The following is a 27229-nucleotide window of genomic DNA, read 5'->3' as shown; positions in this document are numbered from 1 at the left end:
TCGGTTTACCTCCTCTCATACCCAATCTCTGAACTTCCTTCCGAACCCCCACCCACCCCCAGGGCCACTTCTGCAGCCTATAGCCCCGGGGCCGTGGAGGCAGTGGCCCCATTCTCAGCCTCACGTCCTCATGACTCTGAAGCACGGGTAGTGACACGCCAAAGCTGTTGACTGCAGTGGCGGTGGCGTGTGTTTAACGCCCCTCATTGAGGCCACAGGTCTCCAGGAGGCTCAGAAGTACGCCAAAGGGCTGACATGTCCTCCTCAGGCCGTGGAGCTGCAGGGGCCTGTCTCCTTTCGCTCTGGGCTCTGCATTCAGAACGAGCCGCGTGGATGTGTGGGGTTTGGAGGGGCCGAACCCTGGAGCCTCATACAGGACACGGCCCGTGTCTGCGACCACACACACACACATGGGCCTGCACACGCGTGTTCTCCGCTTTCTTCTTGCAGCCATCTCCCTGTCTTTACTTCTCTGATAGAATATTTCAGGGTCAGTCGATGACTCAGGAGGATACACTTAGGAAACAGCCTCCTTTTCTGAGTCAGTTTGTAAAATGCACTGTTGCACTGAACTGGGCTTAGCCAGAAAACCCTCCTCTTATCTCTGAGGCAGTTAACTTTTTGTATGTCTTGAGGTTCTTCCCGCCCTCCATATTTCAAGTTTAAACAGCCTCTGCTGACAGAGGCAGATAGATCTGGCAAGTGCAATTACTTAACCATATTCTGCCTCTTGGACCTCATTTAGGATGTCTGTTATGAGTTAGTTGTTATCATGAAGTTTGGTTCCCTTTCAGAAACTTGGGTGGGGGGATGTTTTTGACTTGGCCTCTTGGAGAACTCTTGAGGAAAAATTATCTGCCCAGAGCTGTAGTGACTCTCAGACGAGGCGCAAAAGGTTTTGAGTCTGTGAAGGAGGGGCCGCTGGAGACCCCCACTTTCCAGGGGACACCGTTAACCGATGCAGACCATGGGTCCCCACGAGGACCTTTCTTTCCTTGAAATGTCGGTTTTGAAATAGGCCATCTCTCTGTCTCAGATGTAAGTTCAGCACTGATTCCTGCTCATCTCAATGGTATTGTGCTGATAAAGTGATCTCATGAAATTATGATTTGGGTTCCAAAGGAATCAGACGCTTGCCAGATTCTTACCTCATTTGTCCTGAGCTTGCCTCTCCGAGGTAGGGAGGAGAAGCCTCCGGGGCCCCAAGGGGACGAGGGAGGCCTGATGACCCTCGGGGCCACCCAGCAGCAGCGAGAGGAGCCAGGAGCAGAATGTGGGTTTAATTACCTGTGGCTCTACACCCTTTGATTTCACACTCGAGCTGAGTATAAGCTACGTACTTCTAGCATATTAAAGGAACATTTTTTAATATTTTTTTCCTTCTATCTTCTTTATTAGTCTTGTGGTTTGCTTCATATAACAAAAATTTATATACATATAAGGAAAATACAAAACGTGAGCATCAAATATAGGCTATTACAGAACAAAGCATCTTGAAGTCGGGGTGGAAAAAGCAGCCAAAGCAAGCCGGGGCAGCCTACAGGAAAGGGGCCCAGGCCAGCAGGGGGCTGGGTGTGAGCCTTCTTCAGGGCTAAGGCCATGCAGGTCTTATTTGTAATGAGCGAGACAGTCACTTGAGATTGGTACTTGGCATCCTCTGCCATAAGCTTGTGATGTGAATGTATGAGTCCACACATTTAGAAAAATAAACGGTTTCAGTTATTTTTCATGAAGTGTATTTAGCGCTACGTTGGGGATATGAAATTTTATGTAGTTTAAAAAGTCAATAAACCTCTGGGAAGCGACAGTCTCCACCGTAGGAACTTGGACGGGTTTACACAGCTTGTAGTGCCGTGGCAGTATATAAAGTAATTAATGCCAGTACATTTTAAAATGTGGCTGGATTCACGTTTTTAAGAAAGGAAACCTGCGTCCAGCCTTCTTGGGAAGTGCCTCCCGCTTGCATTCAGCCTCACTGCTCACATACCTGGCCTATGTGCCAGCCCCCTTAAGCTCATGCTCTCCCCTCTGCCTGAAGCTGCCAGATGCAAGAGGGAGCCTTGACTCAGAGCATCTGCCCCACCGGTGGGCTTTGCCAGAGCCTCCCAGGGCCTCCCGTGGGCTTGCCCGTGTAGGCATGAAATTGAGTCACTCCATCCAGAAGCCTTTCCATTGACAGCACATAGTTTTAATTCCCGGGCATCAGAGTCCTAGCTCTGCCCAGAGGGTGACGAGTAGAGTAAGCAAAGTCTTTAACATCCAGCGGCAGATGATTGGGCTTCCCTGGTGGCTCAGACGGTAAAGGATCTGCCTGCAATGCAGAAGATGCAGGTTCGATCCCTGGGTCAGGAAGATCCCCCTGGAGGAGGAAATGGCAACCCAATCTAGTATTCGTGCCTGGAGAATTCCATGGACAGAGGAGCCTGGCAGAATACAGACCATGGAGTTGCAAAGAGTCAGACACAGCTGAGCAGGGAGGGGCTCCCCAGCCAGGCCTCTCTCTGCTTCTCAGCAGCCTCTGCACCTCAGTTTCCTCATCTGTAAAAGAGGACAATACTGCTCCCCACTCCAGGACTGTGAGTATTAAAAGTGTGCATTTAGAACAGTGCCTTGCGTGTCCTGAGTGCTGCATAGGTTTTAGCTATGACTGTGTCTTCATTTGAAAAAGTGCCTCCTTCTCAGCCACTCATTATTTGCTGTTGCAATCGCTATACACTGGCTTCTTAATGAGCACTTTTTTGTTGTTTTATTTAAAAAAAATTTTAATTAGAGCATAATTACTTTATTGTGATGACTTTTGCAGTACATCAATGTGCATGGGCCTCAGGTACACATGTGTCCCCTCCCCCTGGAACCGCCCATCCCACCCCTCTAGGCTGTCACAGAGCACTGGCTTTGGGTTCCCTTCATCATCCTTTGAACTCCCACTGGTGATCTGTTTACACATGGTGTGTATATGTTTCAATGGTATTTGCTCACATCATCCCACCCTCTCCTTCCCCTACTGTATCCAAAACATCTGTGTCTCCTTCGCTGCCATGCAAGTCGCATCATCAGTATTATCTTTCTAGATATCATCCACGCATGCATGCCAAGTCACTTTAGTTGTGCCTAACTCTTTGCAACCCTATGGACTGTAGCCCACCAGGCTCCTCTGTTCATGAGATTGTCCAGGCACGAATACTGGAGTGGGTAGCTATTTCCTCCTCCAGGGGATCTTCCCTGACCCAGGGATCGAACCTGCAACTCCTGCATTGACGGCTGATTCTTTACCTCTGAGCCACCCGGGAAGCCCTCCAGACTCCATATGTATGTGTTAATATACGATATTTGTCTTTCTCTTCCTGACTGACTTCACTCTGTATGACAGGCTCTAGGTTCATCCACCTCATTAGAACTGACTCAAATGCGTTCCTTTTTATAGTTGAGTAATATTCCACTGTGTACTTGTACTACAACTTCCTTATCCATTAGCTGAGCACTCTTGATTGCAGTGGATTTAGAAGCTGTGTTCATTAGACGCTTGAAGCTGTGCTAAAGGTAAACTGCTCAGATTTAGCACCTGGACTTTCGCATCTTGGTGTCTCAGCAGTAAACACTGACCACATACCGAATGGGAAGCCTCTGAAGAAGGGGAGTCTCTCGCTTGAGACGTTTTCCCAACGTTCTCTTCTTTAGTCCTACCGTATCAGCTGCACATGTGTATGGTGATGACTCCGTGCTCTTCACGAGGTTGATCCGTGCATCCCCAGCTGTGAGGCCATCCATCACCCCCTGTGCAGCCCAGGCCGGGTGCTGCCCCGCAGGAACGAGCAGGGGACACCCTCCCCGCTGGCAACCTGGCGAGGGTAGCACCTGGCATTGGTTCCCTCTATCTTTCCAAGTGACTGTGGCTTTTTATAATTTTTAACAAGTTTCTTCAGTGTGCCCATAAAGCCACAAAATGAATGCAGTCTTTGCTGAATTGAGTTAATCAGAAAAACAAAGTCTGCCCCATGCTAGGGTAGAAAGCCTCAGTTCTTAGAAAAGGCAGATATTTTTCAAAAGTACAACTTCAGGCATAACGGCAACAGAAGTGTTTCTAAAAACAGTGGCGGATCAAGAAGTGCTTTTCAATGTAAAGGTTACAGTACCCATCAAAGTCACTGTTGACAACGGTGGCCCATCTTTGATTCCTACTCAAGGCGAATGGTTTATTCTCCCTCTTCTCTTGTGGGAGGGAAGCAGTCGGCTGGTTACCTGCCTGCTATACCTTAGTTCTTCAGGGGATAAAGAAAGAGGCCTTTCAACCGAATGTTTTTGGATAAGGGCTGCTCACTCAGCAAACACAGCAAGCAGGCTCCCCTGGGCTCCCTTGTCCTATGTGTGGTCTTGCTTTCCAGACCTGTGATTGAACGGAGCACACCGGGGTCCAGCCGTCTGCTCTCTGACCTTCCTTCCTTTTCCCGCTTTCTAAGTCAGCGAAACTTCTCAGTCCTGCCCCGCAGCTCAGCTCTCAGAACCTGCCCAGCACAGTCCGGTGCCTCTGGTTCTGACATGTTCAGAGTGAGGGCAGGTGTGGCATGGACCCAGCTTCTGCAGAGCCCAGAGGCCTGGTACCCAGGAGCTGTTTTCTCTCTGCTTTGCCTGGCTTTTCACACTTAAAGTTTGCCTTTTCAAATATATCTTTCCAGTTGAACTTCTTGGCATGCTTTTGTTTTAACCTTTTTATTTATTTTTGGCTGTGCTGGGTTCCCCTTGCTTTTGCACAGGCTTTCTCCAGTTGTGGCAAGCAGGGGCCATCCTTCGTTGCCAAGTGCCCAGGTTTCTCACTGCAATGGCTCCTCTTGTCGCAGAGAACAGGCTCTCGGGCGCTTGGGCTTCAGTCATTGCAGCACGTGGGCTTAGTCGTTGTGACTCCAGAGCCCAGGTTCAGTAGTTGTGGCACATGGGCATTGTGGCACATGGGCTTAGTTGCCCCAAGACAAGTGGGATCTTCCTGCCCTAGGGATGGAAGCCACGTCTCCTGCGTTGGCAGGTGGACTCAGCCACTGCACCACCAGGGAAGTCTGAGTTTCTTGACACCGTAACTGTCCATTGCATCTCACATGTGTCACAGTCAAGGAAGACTTCCAAAAGTTATTTTCAAGTCAAAAACCAGTGTGTGATCACATTACTAATGAGGAAAGGGTTAACCTCCCTGGAAAAAAAAAAACTAAGTATTTCTTTCCTGAAGAAAATGTTGGCTATGGTAAGCTGCTGCTTTGGGAAAAGTTTTTTCTCATAGATTTCTTTTTGTTTTCTTTTTCCTTTTTCCCCCTTCTTTCTCTTGGCAGGGGGAGGGTGCTGAGAAACATAGCAGTTTTGCCATCTTAGCCGTTTCTCAGTTCTCGCAGATTTTTTTCACCCAGATGTGCAAGAGACTCACAGCGGTCCTCTTGGAAACCCAGCAGCAGGTTTTGTGATGGCTTGTCCTGTGAACTTGGCCTTGGGGTTGGGGTGAGCAAGGGGCCTGGTGGTCACGTGGTTGGGATGGCCGCTGATAAGCCCAAGCCTCCAGCCTCCACCGAGTGGCCCAGGGAGCAAGCAGCTGGGTGGGTAAGAAGGTGGGTAATGCACATCTTGGGGGGGTTGTTCTGGCTGCCGGCGTGGCCTGTCTCTTGTAACCACAGCCACTGACGGAGCCATGCCTTCCAATCCCCTTTAGCTGAGGAACCACTCTCTGCTCTATGTGAATATCCCGCAGAACCGCAAGACCCTTAGTGCAGTTTCTGAGTGCCCACGCTGTCCTGGACAGAGGATGTGACTTTTGAGGGTTGTACACTCTGCCCTGAGGGGAGGTGGCTTTTATTAGCCCGAATCCTCCCTCCTTCCGAAGTGCTCTCAGAAAGTTGGTCCAACACCCCCCTGCAGCCAGTCTGAGGTACTGGAAGCAGATTAACTTGCAGCGAGGGCTACACCATCTTTGCATGAGTCATCAAGAGCCCCTCTTCCTCTGGCGGAGCCTGTCCCACAGCTCGCTTGGGAGCTGGTCATTCGAGCCAGGTGTAGGCTGTTGTCTCACAAGCCGTGCATTCTTGGAATACAAACACACCTCGTTACAGAGCTCCAGGGAGGGGCTGTGGGAGCCCAAGAGGCGGGTGAGAAGCCCCCAGCCATGGCTCCGCTTCAGTTACTGTCCTTGCCTGGGTTCAGGCGAAGGAAAATAGTAAAACATGCTTTCTCCAGAAAACATAAAAAAAAGTCAGTTCCATTCTGTGTGGTGGTGGTTGAAGGTTCGCGTGCCTGCAGCACAGAGGGTAAAGAATCTCCCTGCAGTGCAAGAGTCCTGGGTGCGGTCCCTGGGACGCGACGAGTGTTTCTTCCTTTTGGGTGAAACACAGCAGCTTATTCATTTTCGGTCATTGAGAGAATTCAGGCAGAGTGATTCTGGTTTGATTCTGCTAACTGTGTGTGTGCATTTGGGTTGTTGGAGTTCCCCTGGCCGCCTTTTCAGAGGGACACAGGTGGTCTTGGAGGAGGCATTTCATTATAAAATATCCACAGGCCCATGCTCCAATTAAGACCGTTTTACTACCAGGCTTTTTAATCACCACGTGTAATTTTTTTTAAGGTGGAAAACAGAAGTAGTGGGGGAAAATATCTTCTGATGAGAATGTCACAAGAGTTACTGTATGCCATGGGGATTGAGATTTTCATAAATTACAATCCTACACTGCGTTTGGTAAGGAGCCCATGATGCAAGTCTATAAAATACATAGATGTGAAAAAGATAAGGTGAAAACTTTCACAAAACATGGTTGAAAAGGAAAAGTAAATTTCTAAATTAGATAAATGGAATGGTAACTCCTTCAACATAGTCATGAAATTATGTCACTAGGGGTAGAAATAAACAGGTAAATAAAGACCTGTTAATGATGTAAAATATATATATAATTATGTATAATATATAGCCTAAACTTTTTCTTACTAGGAGTTTACTCCTACTTACTAGGAGTTCTACTTGAAAGACTATAATGACTTGCACTGATACTTCAAAATATTTAAGTCTTTCATACAAAAAAAGTTTGTTTTTTTCAATTAACAAGCCTGGTTTTAAAGACAAGCTTTGGAATAAGTTTAAAACATTCAAATGTGAACACTGAGACAGAAATTCACGGTTGTCTCTTCTCTGGACTAGAAAATGTCCATTTAATCCTTCTCTTATAAATCCATGCAGGCAATTCGTATGGGAAAACTCAGCTTATTCTTAGGGGCAGTGCTGAAAAGATACAATTTTTTTTTTTTTACGATAATTCTAGCACTCTTTGAAAATATTCTTCTGATACTAGATTTTGTTACTAAGTTCCCTAAAGCCTTTGAAAAAGAATTTTGACTCAGTATGCAGTTCTTTGTCAGAACAGGCTTTTTCATTTCTCAGGCCCTGTCAAGGGCACAGATGTTTCCAATAGTTTTGATTACTGCGCGAGGGGCTGGAACTCCGAGCCAGACAGAGCGTCCAGCTTCATCCCTCTGGGCCGCCCCGTCCTCTCTTCTCACCCTGCCCCCACGACCGAACCCCCAGCAGTCTGAGAAATCCCCTGCAATGGGGAAGGAGGCCGGCACAGGCTGGTGATGAAGGGGCAGTGTCTGAAGCTGAGCTTCCCAGGGCCGAGCCGGGGTGGGGACGCGCCGGGACCACGCGGCAGGCCGGGTGGATGTCCTGGGAGAGCCCGGCCAAAGGAAAGGGCTGTAGGAAGTGTGGGCTGGGGGTGCCCGGCGAGCTGGGCTCCTTACCACCGCTTGTCCATGGGTCACGTTTCCCTGGGATGGGAAACATTCCTCCTTTTTGTTACAGGGATTAACCGCTTCCATAACATGGGTCTTTTTGTGGGTTTTTTTTTTTTTTTTACGAGGGAAATTCTTCTCCACGCTGGGCCTCTGCCCTTAACCTTGTAACATCAGCCCCTTCAGTTGTTCTCAGAGAAGCAGGAAAGATTCAGCGTGGTTTTTCCAAAGAAAAGTTTGTGAACTTTTAGAAGGGGGGGGTCAGTTACTGGTGGAAATTGTCCTTTGCCGCCTAGCAAAGAGAGTTCCTTTTGTCGACATTTAAGCTTTATTTTGGACGAGTTTTGTTTTGTTTTGCTTTCTGGGGTTGTCTAGTGGACATGTGTTTCTTATTCTAACTATCTGAACTTGCTCTGGAAAGAAAGGCTTGGTTGGAGCCGGAGGGCAGCGGGAAGCACGGAGCACAGCAGAGCCGGCGGGCGGCCGCGGTCTCTGCAGGGCCGCGAGCCTGGGCGGGGGCACGGCTCCCGGCTCTGCCAGGGCCGAAGGGGACGTGTCTTTCCGCCCGCCGCAGCCCCCGCCCATCGTCTTGTTCTCGTGTGCCGATGCCTAAAGGGTGCAGAAAACCGGGCACACATCACCCGCTGAACACAGGCAGACTTCCCTCCCAAAGCCACAGAGGAAAAGCCCATGTTTTGTTTTGCTTTGCAAACAGTGCCTTCATTTATAGAGCAAACCTGTTTTCCCGTTTTCATTCCAGCAAGTGTGTGACCGCTTACTGGACGCAGAGCCCGGCCCAGGCTCTTCGGCAGCTTGCCCTTAGAAGCCGAGCGCCGGCCCTCGGCCCCGGGGTCTCAGCGGTGCCTCAGACGGGCATGGGCGTGCCCTCACACACGGGGAGAACAACACAGACCTGCCTCCTGGTGCCAAGGGCAGACACACACTCACACACGGGGCGTGGGAGGGTCACAGGAGAGCGACACAGACCTGCTTCCTCCTGCTGAGGGCAGACACAGACATGCAACCCAAGACACGGCTCATGTCAGGATGGAGGCAGCATGATTTGTTTAAGGAGAAAGTTGCCAAGGATGGTAGACACATCTGAGGAGCGACTTCTCAGAGGGACTTGACAGGGACTTAGATGAGACAAGCTGGGCAGGTAGGGCTCGAAGTGGAAGGGACGTGGACACAGGGCAGCCAGATCAGCCTCCGAAGAGGGACACGGCTGCTCGCCGGCTGTTAGGCACGCAGGGAGCCATGGAGCGTGCTTGGGGAGTGGGCTGGGACCCCGTGACAGGAGCTTTGAATCTTCTGCTAAGGAATGTATGTCTAAGACTCTTGAATAGGAGGACAGCGTGTCTGAGCGTCTGGAAGCAGTGTTCAGGTAGTTTGCGAGGAGAGCCTGGATCAGGCGGCCCCTCAGGAGACCAGTGCAGAAATCCAAGTGAAGTGAGCCATGTGGGCGTGCAGAGGGAGGGGGCAGTCAGACAGACACGCCAGAGTCTGACAGCGTTTGGAGGGTGAAGGCGCGCGACTGACTGTGGTACCCGGAAGGCAGCCTGGGATGCGACACGGATGCGGAGGGAGCGAGTCCTGAGTCATGTCCCAGACTCACTGCTCTGCAGGGACAGGGGACGCACCATGGGGGGTGTGGTGTGGACCCCACGTAGGGATGGGGGACACATGGGGGAGCCTGAGCCTGGGGCGGCCAGACTGGAGGGCTGGAGGGGACTGCCCAAACATGGGGCGCTGGTCACGAGACTCTTAACATAGGAGGGGCAGTGCTGAGCATGCAGGTGAGCTGTCCCCAGGGAGCGTGCGGTCTGGGGCAGGAAGACAGCCCACGGTCGTGAGAGGCCCTGCGCCTTGTTTCTGGAGCAGAGATCATGGAGTTTGTGGGTGGGCTTCAGGGGGCCAAAGACTTAAGAGGAGTTTGGCCAGAAAACAGGAGTGAGCTGAGAGGAGAGGGGAAGGAAGAAGGGAAAGGCCTCTCAGGCCACAAGCCAGGCGGCACGTAAGCCGGTGTCCACGCGGTGTGTGGAGGGTCGGGGAGGTGCCATGGGGGCTGGGGAGGGCTCTGAGGGTTTTGGAGACAGACGTGTCTCAGGGTCCCAGGCTCCCTGCTCTGCAGGGACCTCCCAGTCCAGGCGCCCAGGAGCCTGCCGTCTCCAGGCCACTCCATGCTCACCAGGCCGGGCTGGACTCCGTCTCGTTTATCACCGTGTCTCATAACAACCCCCCCAAAAAGCCTGTGAGCAGAGTTTGTGCTCATCTGTGCTGTGCCATTCGCTAAGTCAGCTCAGTCGTGTCCGACTCTGTGCGACCCCATGGACTGGAGCTCGCCAGGCTCCTCTGTCCATGGGATTCTCCAGGCAAGAATACTGGAGTGAGTTGCCACGCCCTCCTTCAGGGGATCTTCCTGACCCAGGAATCGAACCTGTGTCTCTTACATCTCCTGTATTGGCAGGTGGGTTCTTTACCACTAGCGTCACCTGGGGACCCCTTCACCCTAAGCTTAAAAATGAGGATGTTGACCTGTAAACAAACAGAGGTTTGAACTGTGTGGGTCCACTTACAATAGGTGCGTTTCTTTGCAATAAATACATACATGTGCTATAAATGTATTTTCTCTTCCTCATCTTAATAACGTTTTCTTATTTTCTAGCTTTATTGTCAGAATACAGCACACAAGGCACATGGCACGCAAAATATGAGTTAGTCAGCTGTTCTTGTTATTGGTGAGGCTTCTGGTCAACAGTAGGCCTCTAGTTTGGGGGTAGGCAAAAGTTATGCACAGGTTGTTTTGACTGCGCAGGGGGTCGGTACCCCCAACCCCCACGTTGTTCAAGAGTCACCTGTCCATGGTGCTCTTTGAGGAGGGGAATATGTCTCAGGCAAATATTCGGACACTCATATGAAAAATCTTGAGGTTCTGACAGTGTAACACACTGGAAAATATGTTAGAATGTGGGGAAAAAACAAAAACCAACAACTGTTCCCTTGGTTTGGAAAGGAGGTGAATTCAGGGACAGGAAACTTGAGGGCCCCCACTCAGCCAGCGTGCTGCGCCCTGACGCAGCTGGGCGTGGGCGCCAGCCTCCCTGCTGCAGGCCCGCGGCGGGGGCGCGCTGGCTGACCCGTGCCCTGTCCTCCGCAGCTGTCCGGCGGCTGCGAGCTGACCGTGGTGATCCACGACTTCACGGCCTGCAATAGCGCCGAGCTCACCATCCGCCGCGGCCAGACAGTGGAAGTCTTGGAGCGGCCCCACGACAAGCCCGACTGGTGCCTGGTGCGGACCACCGACCGGTCGCCCGCGGCCGAGGGCCTGGTCCCCTGCGGTTCCCTGTGCATCGCCCACTCCAGGAGCAGCATGGAGATGGAGGGCATCTTCAACCACAAAGGTAGGCGTTCGCGTGCACCATGACGTCCTCCCGGAAATGACAGCGCGGCTTCCGGCCGCACTTCCTGCAGCCCCGTAAGAGGTGCGATCCCTGCTGGTCACTGGCGCCCCGGCCCTTCATCACTGCGTCCCTGGGCCTTTTTAATCCATCGGGGGCTGTGGATGTCACTTGTCACTCGGAAATAACGGTGCATCCATCGCCTCGGTTCCCCAGACCACGTTGTGAGATCCCAGGTTCGAGAAGGGGGAGGGGGCCATTCTCTTGGAAGCCAGCGTCGTTCATAAGCAGAGCAGACGGAAACGCAGTGTTCTCCAGGTGATGTGGGAAAGAGGGAGGAGGGGTGGGACCGCGTTCAGCATCTCCCTAATCGGGTTTTCACATTGTGCGTTATTTTGTTTGTGTTAAATACTAGACGGTCGAGTGTGCAGGCCCTGGAAGCATAACCGTGCCACCTTTATAGCCTGGTTAAGTGTCTCGGGGCATCTGAGACATCCCCCCGCCAACTTCCCTGCCTGGAGAGGGAACACAGCTGGACCCCAAGAGGGAGGCAAGCTGAGTTGGGCAGGGCTCATGTCAGGGTTCTGAAGCTCTGACAAGATGGCTTGTGAAAGAAATGTTTTTCCACTGAAATAGCAGGGTATTTGAACAAAACAGCGTTTGACATTGCCTTCGGACTTTGTTTAGACACAGGCAGCTGTCACGAGGCCGCTTTTCCACATGTGTCAGGACAGGTCAGTAATGGCCTCCTAGCAAGTCTGTTTATCTAAACACTCAGTGTGGTCACTGCTGGACTGATGTGACTCGGAATGGGGCCTGTCTGCACTGAGCTGGTCTGCAGGTGCAGAGTGCACACTGGACTGTAAGACTTAAAATGAAAAAAGAATGCACAATTATTTTATAGTCATTACATGCTGATATGGCGATCTATTTTATAGGGTGAATTAAAGAAAATATACTATTAAAATTAATTCCACCTGTTTCTTCTTACTACTAAATGATGGCTGCTAGAGAATTTCAACTTAATGTGCGGCGTGCACTATGTCTGCTTGATAGTGTTGCTTAATCTCTCATCTTAGGAGCTGATAGGAGATTTTTAAGAGTCTTTCAGAAACACTGGTCTTCAGTTTCTAGAAAAATTCATCATGGGTAGTTTCTGTGCTTTGAACCACTTTATATCAGTCTCTCTTTTCTGCAGTATAGATTTGGGGTTCTGCAGTTTGTTCACCCTTCCTGAGAGAGCATCACAGTACTCCTCATGTTCCAGTTCTTTCCTGTTAGCATTGGAACGTCCCAGCTGCTCCCTCCGTTTGTCAGCTGTGCCCACTCTACCTTCACCCTGATGCGTCCTGGAGACAGTCCTCCGGCCCCTGAGGCTTAGACACGGCGGTGAGCTAACTGGAGCTGCACAGGAAACAGCTCCTGACCGGCTCACCTTGGGGGTGAGCCTCAACCGTGCTCAGATCCCTCGGGGCCTAAATGTGACTTTATCATCACCTCAGTACCCAGCTGGAAGAATCAGGCTGTGATGTCTCTAGGGATCTGAAGAGAGAGGCAGAGAATTCTCAGATTTGGCCCAAAGCCAAGGTGTCTGCTTTCATTTCTGGCCAAGCTGCCTGTGAGGCAGCTTTGGGCCCGCCCTGCCGTGATGCCCGGTTCGGGTGGCATTGGGCCCGCCCTGCCGTGTTACCGGGTTCGGGTGACATTGGGCCCGCCCCGCTGTGTTACTGGGTTCGGGTGGCGTTGGGCCCGCCCCGCCGTGGTGCCTGGTTCGGGCGGCATCGGGCCCGCCTCGCCGTGGTCCCTGAGCTCTGAGTTCAGGCAGTGGCCTGTGCTGGGCTACCCATTAGTGTTTCTGGGGTTGCATGACGTATTTAAAGTCTTTGAGTCTGAGTTGAAAATAAAGTCAAACTCTTTTTTCAAGTGCATCTATTATGTCCAAAGGAACCCTGGTGAACTTAAGTTACAAATAACATTGGCTCTGAAAGACTTATTTTCACCTGTACCTTTCCTGTGGTGTGTTCTTTACTTCCCAGTGTTCACAATTGCAGGCTAGCCGGGCAGAAAGAACCGTGTATTTATCACACTTGACTTTGTCCTGAAAACCTGCTGTGGAGGTTGGGTTTGTGCTGGTTTTCTGGTTTAACTCCATTCTGTCCCCTGAGCCTTTTCTGTGATACTCTGTGTCTTCCCAGCCCCTGAGATTGACTTCTGCTTTTCACAAACCCTCTGCTTTACTAAGAATGTGTTTCTTTGTTGAGTAAAACTGGTTGTGAACTAATGGTCATTTAGCAGATTGGAGCTCAGAACCTGATCCATTTCTTCCTTCTGTCTGGATTTTTTATTTTTCCTGCCGTGTAGGGAAACTTGAGGTTGTCTGTTCCTGTGCAGTGTTAGGACTTGGGCAGCCAATGGGGAGGGAAGAGCCTGCCTTAGGCTCTTTGATAAGCCTCTGCCAGAGCCTCCTGTCCACGTTCAGGTCTGGGAAATCAGGCAGTGACCAGGGCCTCCATCTAGGAGAAGATTCTTCAGCAAGTAGTCAGGGCACCAGGGCCAAGGATCCAAAAGAGCTGCAGGGACTACAGGACAAGAGGCCACTGCCCCCTTGGAGGCCCCATAGCTGCCCTCCTCTCTCTGTATGCTGGGCTGGGGGCGCTTGTTACTCACAGGTGTCAGCATCTGTTCTGCACCCTTCTCATTGTGAGAGCCCAGCTGGGCTTGAGGGACCTCCCAGCCCTGCTCCTGCCCCCGCCCCCGCAGGGTGGAGTTGAGTGTGGCCCCTCCTCCCACATAGCTGGACGTCCAGCACTCTCCCGGTCTCCTCTTGGCGAGATCACACAGGCGGGCTGTGCTTTCTTGTAGTCATGTACAGATGTGAGACTTGGACCGTAGAGAAGGCTGAGCACCAAAAAATTGATGCTTTCTAATTGTGGTGCTGGAGAAGATTCTTGAGAGTCCCTTGAACATCAGAGAGATCAAACCAGTCCATCCTAAGGGAAATCAACCCTGACTACTCATTGGAAGGACTGAAGCTGAAGCTCTAATATTTTGGCCACCTAATGTGAAAAGCTGACTCATTGGAAAAGACCCTGATGCTGGGAAAGATAGAGGGCAGGAAGAAGTGGGGTGACAGAAGGGTGAGAGGGTTGGATGGCATCACTGACTCAATGGACATGAGTTTGAGCAAGCTCTGAGAGATAAGGAAGGACAGGGAAGCCTTGTGTGCCGCAGTCCATGAAGTTGCAGAGTTGGCATGACTGAGCGACTGAACAGCAGTTTGTCGCTGCTGCTGCTGCTGCGAAGTCGCTGCAGTCGTGTCCGACTCTGTGCGACCCCACAGACGGCAGCCCACCAGGCTCCCTGTCCCTGGGAGTCTCCAGGCAAGAACACTGGAGTGGGTTGCCATTTCCTTCTCCAAAGCGTGAAAGCGAAAACTGAAAGTGAAGTCGCTCAGTCGTGTCTGACTTCTAGCGACCCCATGGACTGCAGCCTACCAGGCTCCTCCGTCCGTGGGATTTTCCAGGCAAGAGTACTGGAGTGGGGTGCCATTGCCTCCTCCGTGAAATGTGCTGGGCAATGAGAATCCCTGGTAGCTTAGGGCTTCCCTGGTGGCTCAGCTGGTAAAGAATCCGCCTGCAATGTGTGAGACCTGGGTTGGGAAGATCCCCTGGAGAAGGGAACAACTACCCACCCCAGTATTCTGGCCTGGAGAATTGCATGGAGTGTATGGTCCACGGGGCCACAAAGAGTCAGACACGGCTGAGCAGCTTGCACTTCACTCACAGGCCCCTTGTACCACACTGTGTGTCCCCGGGGTGATGTGGGGGAGAACAGAATTAACTGATCTAAATGAACAATAAGTATAATTGTACAATTTGTTCTTCAAAGAGATACTTTTGTGTGTCTGCAACTAGACTCCAGTGTGCACATTATTCGTGGGAAAGGCCCGGACAGGCGAACTGCCATGAGCAGTGTTTGCCGACGGGCGGCCCTGGAGTCACGTTCTCGTCTCGCCCCGGCCACCACCCCCCGTCATGACCTCTCAGGCCCAGATGTTGTCCAGACAGCAGCCACTCTGAGCAGAGCGAGGCCTCAGCGAGTCCTTGTGCTTCTCCAGCCCCTGGGTCTGTGGTTCACACCCCCTCCCAGCCCGTCAGCAGTTCTGGGGCCTGGGCTCCCGGTGAGTCCACTGAGCCAGCCGCGTTGAGACCCACTGGCCACTACCTCCCACCCTGTTTATGATCGTTGATTGACTGCTGATACAGGGGTCCCGGCGTTATCTCAGAAAATCTTAGAAAATCCTAGAAAACCCAGGGTTTTTTTCCTGCCCCCACTGTCTCCACAGGAGAGCTGTCACTATTCTCTGTATTTACGTAGTCCTGGCCTGGGAAGTAAACAGGAATCTCAGAAATCTGTTTATATTCCCAACAAGGCGAGCCTGGGTGGGTCAGCCGGGATCTGCCTTCATGACCAAGCGCTGAGGGTGTGTGAGAACCCAGCGGGCATCCCCACGGCGGGGCAGGGCCCCGGCCTGGCAGCAGTGCCCAGGAGCAGTAAAGACAGGATGGACAACGCCCAAGAGGGTTGTCTCGGTCAGGTTTCATCCATGTTTAGCCTGTGTCCGAATGTCCTTCCATGTTAAGGCTGACTCATGCTCCACCATGTGGATAGGTGACGGCTTGTTATCCATTCATCTGTTGATGGACACGGAGTTGCTTCCACCTTTGGGCCGTTGTGAATAGTGCTGCTCTGTCTTGGATGCTTTGGGAAGTACACCCAGATGTGGAATTGCTGGGTCATATGATGGTGCTGTTTTTTTATTTTTGAGTATGCTCACCACATTTTGTTGTTCTTCTTGTTTTAATTTCTAAATCATGTCTGACTCTTTGCAACCCCATGGACTGTAGCCCACCAGGCTCCTCTGTCCATGGAATTTCCCAGGCAAGAATACTGGACTGGGTTGCCATATCCTTTGCTAGCGCATCTTCCCAACCCAGGGATTGAACTCACATCTCCTGCATCGGCAGGCAGATTCTCTACCACTGAGCCACCAGGGAAGCCTCCACATTTTGTTGCTTTTATCTGAATTGTACCTGTGGTGCTGGAGAAGACCCTTCAGAGTCCCTTGGACTGCAAGGAGATCAAACCAGTCAATGCTAAAGGAAGTCAACCCTAAATATTCATTGGAAGGACTGGTGCTGAAGCTGAAGCTCCAATACTTTGGCCACCTGATGCAAAGAGCCAGCTCATTGAAAAAGACCCTGATGCTGGGAAAGATTGAAGGCGGGAGGAGAAGGGGGTGACAAAGGATGAGATGGTTGAATGGCATCAGTGACTCAACGGACATGAGTTTGAGCAAACTCCAGGAGTTGGCGATGGACAGAGAAGCCTGGTGTGCTGCAGTCGGTAGGGTCACAAAGAGTCGGACACAACTGAGTGACTGAACAACAGCAGCAGGTAGCACCTTTCAGGCCTGTTCTCTTTGACCCATTGCCACCTTGTCTCCTACCCACTAGGTCTCCCAGCCTCACTTCTCACCCTCTTATTGCAGCCAAAACATAAATCCGGTCATACTGGGCTGCTGCTTAAATTTCTTCCGTGACTTGCTGTTGGTCACAGAATAAAATCCCAGTTTCCTAACACGTCCCACAGAGCCTTGCCCCTCACACTTGTGTGCACATGTACACACAGGCTGAGTGCACACGTACCCTCTTTCTCCCCTGGAGTGGGCCTCAAGTAACGGGGAGCTGGGGTTGGGTCTCAGTCCCTCACCCCTACCTGACCTTCCTGTCCCTTCTCACCAAATGTAAAGCCCTTCAGGAAAAAAAAAATCAATGTATCCAGTGAGTCTGTGGAGGTGAGGGTGCCGTTAGCAAGTATTTCAACATGAGGGCTAAGGTTAGGGTAACGTGATAAAGTCTGCATGAGATGAACTCCAGGGGCCCCTGAGGACACATAGTGAACCGCATGGGAGCTCACCGAAAGGACCTGAGAAGGCGCTGATAGGAACAGCGGGTGCAGTAATAGTGCGAAACTCACAGAGGTCACGGGGAACGTACAAGGAGCACAGGCTGCAGACAGCGGGCTTGATGAGGGGCAGGGAGCAGGGACCCTGAGTGCAGGTCACAGGGCCTTTACGCGGAGGCCTGTAACTTGTCGGGGGGTGGGCTCAGCACGGATCTTCACTGGCAAGTGAGAACCATTTGTCGTGATCCACTTTGTCCAGTTCTGTCCTGTGTTTTTTCACTTTCAAGATACACAGCGTTCCTTAGATAAACCCATGGGGCCACTACCCAAAGCTGTGAGAAAGGGATATACCATTGAGACCAGGGGTTACACTCAGAATCGCATGCAGTTTCTTAGAACAAATGAAGCAATGATGGATGAATGAATGAATGAATGAAGTGCCCAGATCCCGGGTCTGGAGGTCGTAAGTTCCACCTCTGATTCTCAGGGTAACCGCTGATACAGCCACTATGCAAGGATGAAATTGGGACACGTTTCCCTTAAGGCCCAAGTTGCAGGAGTGTCTGAGGCCGCCCCCTGCTCCGTCCAGGGCTCGTCTCCTGACCTGGCCCCTTCCTTCAGCTCCCTGTCCACATCCGGGCGCTGGGAGGTCGTGGCTTTGCCCGCTTGCTGGTGGCGCCCACCAGTTCCCGTGCCCCTCAGCCCCGTGCCGTACAGGTGAGACCAGGTGACAGGACTCAGCAGAGGTTTGCAGGTGGCGGAAGAGGAGGACTCAGAGGCCCAGGCCTTGCCACCTGCATCCCCAGCCGGTCCTCATCATCTGGGTTTGGTGGGCCCGGCTCAGAGGGTATATATATTAAAGCGGTTCCCCTGCTCAGAATATAAGCAGTTGCTAAGATTTAGTCCTGAATATTCATTGGAAGGATGGATGCTGAAGCTGAAACTCCAGTACTTTGTCCACCTGATGCGAAGAACTGACACATTGGAAGAGACCCTGATGCTGGGAAAGATCGAAGGTGGGAGGAGAAAGGGACGACAGAGGGTGAGATGGCTGGATGGCATCACTGACTCCGTGGACACAAGTTTGAGTAAACTCCGGGAGTTGGTGATGGACAGGGAGGCCTGGTGTGCTGCAGTCCATGGGGTCGCAAAGAGTTGGACACGACTGAGCGACTGAACTGAAGGTTCCTCACCCTGGTCCAGACTACCTGCCGAATTCCCAGGACAGCCCACCTGGCCGAGAGACATCCCCTCCTGAGAGGAAGCCTGAACTCTGCTCACAGGGCCAAGGCCTCGTCCTTTGCTTCTTTGCCTTCACCAGAAATGTATGCAAGAAAAGATGGAGCTCTGGGACCCAGGCCTCTTAACGTTTCCCCAAGGATTTTGAGACAGCTGGGCTTACATTTGTTCAACCCAAATATCATCTTCCCTACATGGTGAAAACTGCTGCCTCAGGATGAATCCAGTCCACCACATATGACTGCTTATGACTTTTAGATGATCTCCACCTTTCAGGAAAGTGTAAGACAAGACATTATAAAAAGGCTTTCCCAGTAAGTCGCATCAGTCCTGCCTGACTCTCTGAGATGCTGTATATAGCCCGCCAGGCTCCTCAGTCCATGGGATTCTCCAGGCAGGAATACTAGAGTGGGTAGCCATTCGCATCTCTAGGGGATCTTCCTGACTCAGGGATTGAACCCTTATTATGTTTCCTGCATTAGCAGTTGGGTTCTTTACCACTAGTGCCACCTGGGAAGCCCCAAAAAGGCTTTAGTGATTTTAAAAATTTTAGTTGAGTCTGTTGTGGTTCTGCTGTATTTAGACATTTGCCTAGTGCCAGATTGTCCCTGTTCATCAGAAAACACAGCCACCCAGGCACACCGATGTATAGACATTCAAACCTGTATCTGCCCACACATCCTTTAAATACATATATATATACAATGGAGGGTCTATATAATTTTTTTTTAAATTAGCCTGAAAAGAGCACTTTTTGGTCTGTTTGAACAGCTGCTAATATAAATCCCTGTGGGAAGAAAAACTGAGGAACAGAGAATTGCCCTAAGAACAAAGACTTAGTCCCTCCTCTGAGCCCCAGGATGGATCCAGGGTGAGGCGATCGGCCCGAGACCTGTGATTAAGGCGCGTTTTCTGTGCAGCATGTAATTACGGAGCCACACAAGTGGCCATGACTGTGTTGAATGCTTCATGTTGGAGGTATTTTCGTGCTCCATCTTCACATTAGGGTGTTTATTAAAACAGGAAAAAGACCTAACAAGGTATTGACACCATCTATATTAGATGATCACAAAATTATATATATAGCAAAGCCATAAACAATGAATCAGCAAGCCGTCTTCCCACAGACAACCATGACATGGTGTTTAGGGCAGGAGAAGTAGTCAGGGAGAAGAGATCACCAGGGAAAATTGTGTGTCTTGCTCAGGATGACTCAGGGCCAGGCAGGGCGGCTGCTTCCTGCCTCTCTGTGGATTCTGTTTTAACTGCCTCCCTTATGATATACACACATGTCAGACTTTGCCATTCGTTAGACAGGCTGGGGTTTCTCTTTTAAATGTGTTCACTCTAATTCGCATCTCCTGAAGCTATGAAAGGTTACAGGGAGATGATGTGCTTGGTGCACTGGTTTTCATTAAATATTTTGAAGATGAATAAACACTGTCTGTGGAGGGGGATACACATGTATGTTTCAGCCAGAGTTGGTGACACTTGTTTGCTCATAGTATTTACTAGGTCGCGACTCTGAGGACCCGTGATGAAACAGCACGTGTGTACTGGGAAAACCGAAGTCTGTTTGACTTTGACCCCTGTGTTTCTTTCTCTGTCTTGAGAAGCGTGAGATGGTTTTGTGATTATTTTGTGTGCCTAAAGCTGAAACATTAACAGAATTTTGAAAGATTTGACTGTAGATCCTGATAGATAGGGTAAGGCTAAAATCTATGACCCAAAAAGCTGTAATTGAAAAGCAGAGTGCATCACTTTGCTGACACAGTCAAAGCTGTAGTCTTTCCAGTAGTCATGTATGGACGTGAGAGTAGGACCATGAAGGCTGAAGCACCAAAAAATTGAGGCTTTCGAATTACGGTGCTGGAAAAGACTCTTGAGAGTTCCTTGGACAGCAAGGAGATCAAACCAGTCAATCCAAAAGGAAATCGTCCTTGAATATCCATTGGAAGGACTGATGGTGAAGCTGAAGCTCCAGTACTTTGGCCACCTGATGCAAAGAGCCAGCTCATTGAAAAAGACTCTGATGCTAGGAAAGATTGAAGGTGGGAGGAGAAAAGGACGATAGAGAATGAGATGGTTGGATGGCATCACTGACTCAATGGACTTGAGTTTGAGCTCGCTCCAGGAGATAGTAATGGACAGGGAGGCCTGGCATGCTATAGTCCGTGAGGTCACAAATAGACACAACTTAGCAACTGAACCTGATAGTTAGCAACTTAGCAACCTGATAGTTGAGGTGCAAATGGCCTGGAGAAAGGAGAATACCTGCAAAGACCCAGGCTGAGTCTGTCGCAGCAGGTCCTGATCTGATCTGATAGAAGCAGCGGTACCTGTGTCCGGAAAAATGTACATTGGTACAAAACTTTTACATGGCATTTCAGCAACCCCTACGTTCAGAACTTCGTTTCTAAATAAGGGAAGAAATATCAAATATTAAAACTTATTTTTAGATGTTTCACATGGTTCAAAAATAAAACTGAAAAAGTGTAAGTTGAGAAGTCTGGTTCCCACCGTCCCATCAGCCACGCATGGATCACCATTTGTGTTCATTACTCGTTTCTGCTTCTGGTGAACAAGCCTTTGGTCACTGTTCACTCCTTGTTCCATTTTCCTACCTAAAAGGAAGCGGATTTTGCCTCCACTCTGTCACTCAGCCATACCTTTTGGGAGTGACTTTAGTACATAGAGAGGTGTCTGCCTCATCCACTTCCATGGATGGGAGAACTTCCCGTGTGCACGTGTCTTAGCTTAGTAACTCGTGCAGGGCTGAGCACCGTGGGCTGCCGCTGCTATAAACAGGGTCACAGAGGGTCACTGCTTGTAGGTGTCTTCTCATTCATATGCAGGCCTGTCTATGATGAAATTCTCCAAGTGGGATTGTTGGGTTCAATGGTAAATGTATTCATGGAAAACAAACTGTTGAGGCAGAATCACTTGAATCATAAATTAATCAGATCAGGGGCTTCCCTGGTGGCCTAGTGGCTCAGACTCTGTGTTCTCAGGGCAGTGGAGCTGGGTTTGATCCCTGCTAGATCCCACATAGTTGTGGCAACAACTATTTATAAGACCCAACACAGCCAAATAAATAATATTTTTTTAAATAATTAAAAATAATCAGATCAGAAAAATATCACAGAAAACAGGCTATTTAATGGCATTTGTTTTATGTATTTTTTAAATCTTGGTCAGAATCGTGACATTTGCACTGAGTTCTAATTTTATCTTGCTGTTCTGTCCCAAAGTCGTGTCCGACTCTTTGCGACCCAAATGGACAGCAGCACGCCAGGCCTTCCTGTCCATCACCAACTCCCAGAGCATACTCAAATTCATGTCCATCGAGTCGGTGATGCCATCCAACCGTCTCATCCTCTGTCGTCCCCTTCTCCTCCTGCCGTCAGTCTTTCCCAGCATCAGGGTCTTTTCCAATGAGTCATTTCTTTGCCCATTGAGTCAGTTCAGGTGGCCAAAGTATCGGAGCTTCACCATCAGTCCTTCCAATGAACATTCAGGACTGATCTCCTTTAGGATGGACTGGTTGGATCTCCTTGCAGTCCAAGGAACTCTCAAGAGTCTTCTCCAGCACCACAATTTTATCTCACCCAGTTAGAAACAAAAAGCCGCCCCCTTTGAGTAGGGCCCTCTTGAAAGTGGTAAATGACGTGGGACGTTTCCGTGGGACTCCTGTGAGGTGAGACTTGGGTGGAGGTTTTCTTTCCCACAGGGCTTTGCCCAAGAGTGTGCAGTGAACTGTTGTCATAAATGCTGCCTCACCAGTGCCTGCGTTTTGTGCAGAGGGGTGCAGATGAGGAGTTCAACACTAACGGCAGAAATATGATAGTTTCCAAAGAGAGAGTGACGTCCCGTAGTGTGCGTCTGAAAGTAGCTGTTTGTGACTGTTGTGCCGTCCATCCACACCACACCATCACCTGTAAGAAGGTGCTCTCTGTGATTCCCCGAATGGGCTTGGAAGTCTCCATACAGTCTCTGTACTTCCTGAAGGATTCAATATCTAATCACAGACATTTCATAACAAATTTTGAAAAGTACTATGTTTTAAAATATTTATTCGCTGATGGTTTATTTATTTGGCTGCAGTGTGTGTTACTGTGGTTTGTGGGATCTAGTTCCCTGGACTGGGGATTGAGTCCAGGCCCCCTGCATTAGGAGCACAGAATCTTAGCTATTGGACTGCCAGGGAAGTCCCTGAAAAATACAGTTTTTAAAAATCTGCCCAATGTAACTTTTTCCTTCTTTTCTGACACTCTGAAAGGATTTTGGAGGAGTGAGAGGAGTGTGGGAGGCCAGAGGTCAGTAAGAGAGTTCAAGAGGCTGACCTTTGAACTCCACCTCTCACAGCCAGCTCTGTCTGGAAGAAGGGCCCTGACCACCTTCCCGGTGCCCTCTGGATGAGTGGGGCTGCCCTGGCATCTCCTGACTTGCTTTGGTGCTGGGGCCTTCGAGGTGCATTGTAGGGTGGTCTCTGACCCAGTGGCTGGAGTATTTGGACAGCTTGACCATTCCGCAAGGCTGGCCATTCATGGTGTTAATCGCTCAGTCGTGTCTGACTCTTTGTGACTGCAGGGACTATAGCCCACTGGGCTCCTCTGTCCATGGGATTCTCCAGGCAAGAATACTGGAGTCGGTTGCCATTCCCTTCTCCAGGGGACCTTCCCGACCCAGGGATTGAACCTGGGTCTCCCACATTGCAGACAGATTCTGTAACCATCGGAGTCACCAGGGAAGCCCATTTTTCAAGGGCGTCATCATTTTCCAACAGTTCTTCTGGCCAGGCTCAGTGCAGCGGACCAAGCGTCTTTGTGTCTGAAGGGCCCTTTGAGATGTGTGAGATGCAGTAAACAGGTTCCTTTGCCTGGCAGCTCCGGAATTCTGTGCTGCTCTCCTTGAAGCCTTGTGAGTTCAGGTGGATCCTTTCCCTCCCCCACCCCTTCTCCTGAGTCTGTAGAACTTTGAATTTACTAGCAGGAAAGAGTATTCACATTCTGTTCTTTGAGATAGATTAGCTTCCTCCCGTCTCAAAAATAATGAGTCCCAGATGATTATCAGATGGGGCAGAAGCTGCCTCAGTTATCTCAGGCTGCCCTCACACAAACCACAGACGGCATGGCTTAGACAGCAAACGTTGATTTCTTCACAGTCCTGGAAGCTCTAGGTCCAAATGAAGGTGTGGGCAGGCTCGCTTTCCTCCGAGGCCTCTCCCCTTGGCGAGCAGACGGCCTCCTACTTGCTTGTCCTCACATGATCCTCCCTCTGTGTGCACCCGGTGTCTCTGTGTGTCTAGATTTCCTGTTTTAATAAGGACCTCCATACTAGATTTAGACCCACCCTTACAGCTTCATTTTAACCTGGTCACTTTTTAAAAGACCCTGTCTCCAAATCTGGTTACATTCTGAAGTCCTGAGTGTTAGGGCTTGAACTCAGGAGTTTGTGGGGGCCACAGTCAGCCTCACTGTGGAAAAGACCCTGATCCTGGGAAAGATCGAGGGCAGGGGGAGAAGGGGACGACAGAGGATGAGATGGTTGGATGGTATCACCGACTCATTGGACATGAGTTTGAACAAACCCCGGGAGATGGTAAAGAACAAGGAAGCCTGGCGTGCTGCAGTCCGTGGGATCGCAGAGTCGGGCACAACTGAGCAACTGAACAACAATAGTCAGCCTCCAGCAGATGGACGGGCGGCGCCTCCGAAGGCGGCAGTAGTGACGGGACGTGTGCGGGCGTGCCCTGGGCCAGGCACTGTGCTTCCCCCTGCGTTTAATCCTCAGTATGATCTGATGGCAGTGTGTGCTGTTGTCATCCCCGTGTGATGACCGGAAGATGGACACAGAGACAATAACTTGACCCAGCTTAGACGGTAGCAAATGGGATTCGAAAAGGAGTGGTCAGCCTTCAGGGCTCAAGTTCCTAACCACTGTGCGCCCTGCTCTCCATACAAGCTGGAAGGAGCCCGTGGTCTAGTGGGGAAGCTGTAGCCTCTGTAAGCAAACTGAGCTGCCCAGGGCCAGCCATCATTTGTGGAAGAGCTGATTCTAGAAGCCAGTCTCCCTTGCCCACCACACGCAAGACCTTTTGCCTCCCTGGGGCTGCACATGTTCCTGGACACACCCCACACACATGCACACCACCACCACCAGCCGTTGGTTTCTCTGAGAAGGACCCATTGAAAATGGGTTCTGATTTCAGTCATCAGACAATAATTCCAATTGCTTTTCTACTGCCCGGAGAAGCCACCCTGATGGAAATCTGTCCTTCTTTCTTCTCTTTATGCCCCTTCGCTCCTCTCCCACCTCCCTGCGTCAACCGTAGAACCTCACCCTCGATGGGGGATGTCATCCAGTGAAAAGAAGAACCAGTCACAAGAGTAAAAATGATTTTTTTTTTAATCAATCTACATCCAGAAGTAAGAGTTTACTGCTCCCTCCCCACCAAAGAAAAAATCAGAATCTGACACTTTGCCTTTATTGGAAGAGCATCCTGCCAAGGCTTCTATACTCCGTGACCTTCCCGGGGAGTTTTTCTGCAGAAGTGGGATAAGAAAGGTGCGCACCGGCTGTCAGGGGCTGGCGACGTTGCTCTCGTCTTTTCAAACAGTGTTGTTTCTGTTAGTGTTTTCGGGAACACTCTTGTGGGGTTAGCATCTCATATGGACCTTCTGCACTTAATCCACACGCTGATGCAAACAGAGAAGGTCACATCGTGAGTTAAAGTGGGAAAAAGCAGTCCTTGAATGTTGGTTTTGTTGGAGTAAAAGAGAAAAACTCACATCATCTGTGAAAAGATAGTAAGTGAAGCTATGAAAAGGAGCCTATCGAATTTTTGGCACCCAGATGAAGAGCCCCAATGCCTCCAATAAAGGTGCTTTTGTGGATCGGTGACTGCGCTAGAAAGGGCAGGAAATGCAGTGCTGAATGGGGCCCTCAGAGGCAGGGTCCGTCGTCCCGTCCAGAGCAGGAGGTGTTATCTGCGGGGTGGGAGACCGGACAAAACATTCTCTGAACAGGAGCATCTTTGTGCGAGGAACCTGAGAAACTGGACCCCGGCAGTGCAGCTGTGCGTGGGTGGGGAGGGGACCAGCGCTGCGGACTCCCTGCGCAGAAAGGAAGCCCCGGGGAGGGGGGAGCCCAGGGCCGGGAGGCAGGGCGGGACGCAGCCCGGAGTCCCCGGCCCCCCAGGAAGCGGTGGGGTGCTCAGAGGCGCTGCCTGCTTCTCCTGATGGTTGAGGTTTCAGGACTGGATGGAACATAGGCCACTGAAAACCTGTCAAGGGGCGTTGATGGTGTTTTACATCTCAAGAAAACACTGTTAATTTTAAGAAATTTTCAATGAAATCCCTCACGGTTGTGTCATTTGTGTATCCATCTCAAAGCATTAGCTGCTGCTGTTTTATGAACTGTCTTTGACTTGTAAGATTTCAAGGAGCTTTTTTTCATCCTGTGTTAACTGTCCAGTTACTGATGTTTGTTTCTTCAGAAAGTGCTGTAGTCTTAATAGAAAGACTTCAGGTTCTTTGGCTCATCTGAGTTTGATGTCCATTTAAGTCCATTTTTAGTTCTGATTTAATAAAGCACCCTTTGTATGTGAATTTTTTTTTTTTTTTAACTGGTGTGGGGTCTTTGGGTAATTTTTTTCTTTTTCAAAACCTCCTCTGACAAAAATGACCTTGTGTTATTTTTTCTGGACAGATTAATAACAGGCACTTGAACATTGAAGTTCTTGTTTTAAATATTTAAGGAATAATTATCATGAGAGAAGCTTACATGAAAAGTGGTCAAGGTGGGGTGGGTCACTGATTTTTGCCCCAAAGAATTTCTTGTCAACCAATTTAAATAAACATACCTTTATTTTCATGAGAATGAGATTCGCTTATATGATTCTGCCCACAAGCATGCAAAAGATGATTTCATATTTCTTCAGCTCTTTTTCAATAAATCAAGATTCCTTCATTCACCAGTCATTAATTTGCCTAATATTTTTTCCCCACAAAATTCTATGATCTTAACCTATTTCTCTAGCAACTTTTTCACATTCTCAACTTCTTTAAGCTATTGACATTTATTTAATGTAGCATTCAATTTTTTATTTTTAAAATCTCTTAATTTTGCGATTATTTTAGACTCGGGGAGAAGTTGCAGAAATAGTACTGAGAAGTCCTATATCCTTTTTCCTAGCTCCCAGGTGTGACATGTCACCTGACCCTGGTCCAATGACCCAAACCAAGAAACCAGCCCGAGGCGCACTCTTAACCAACCACAGGCCTGATTTTGGATTTTGCCTTCTTGTCCTTTTTTGACTCAGGATCCAATCCAGAACACGTGCTGTATTTTTAGTTTTCTCCAATCTGTGGTAGTTCCTCCACCTGCTTTGGTTTTTTAAGAACTAGACACTTTTGAAGTATTATTGTTACTCAGTCACTAAGTCATGTCTTACTCTTTGAAACCCCATGGACCGCAGCCTGCCCGGCTCCCCTGTCCATCACCAACTCCCAGAGCTTGCTCAAACTCATGTCCATTAAGTCGGTGATGCCATCCAACTATGTCATCCTCTGTCATCCCCTTCTCCTCATGCCTTCAATCTTTCCCAGCTTCAGGGTCTTTTCCAATGAATTAACTCTTCATATCAGGTAGCCGAAGTATTGGAGTGTCAGCTTCAGCATCAGTCCTTATTAGTCGTCTTTTATTTTGTAAGATGTCCCCCAGTTAGAGTTCACCTGATGCTTTCTCATGATTAAATGGAGTGTACGGGTTTTGCCCAGAACACCACAGAAATGATGCTGCGCCCCACTTGGTGTCGTTTGGGGCTGCAGGAGGACCCCGACGTCTCATTGCCAGTGGTGGTGACCTGGATCACCTGG

At 49.9% G+C, this 27229-nt stretch overlaps 1 protein-coding gene across 2 annotated transcripts in view; it reads left to right on the top strand.

Annotated features, from left to right (window-relative positions):
- The window catches only part of TRIO (trio Rho guanine nucleotide exchange factor), a 353621-nt gene that overhangs the window by 257594 nt on the left and 68798 nt on the right, over positions 1-27229 (top strand). For both annotated transcript variants that reach the window (XM_061129325.1, XM_061129326.1), the window contains exon 34: positions 10904-11147. In XM_061129325.1, coding sequence (XP_060985308.1) covers positions 10904-11147 — 244 coding nt within the window. The remainder of the gene's footprint in view (positions 1-10903; positions 11148-27229) is intronic.

This window comes from Dama dama, chromosome 25, assembly GCF_033118175.1.
Source record: "Dama dama isolate Ldn47 chromosome 25, ASM3311817v1, whole genome shotgun sequence".
Taxonomy (NCBI): domain Eukaryota; kingdom Metazoa; phylum Chordata; class Mammalia; order Artiodactyla; family Cervidae; genus Dama; species Dama dama.
The sequence above is the reverse complement of the archived record's forward strand: the minus strand, read 5'-3'. Positions and strand labels throughout refer to the sequence as shown.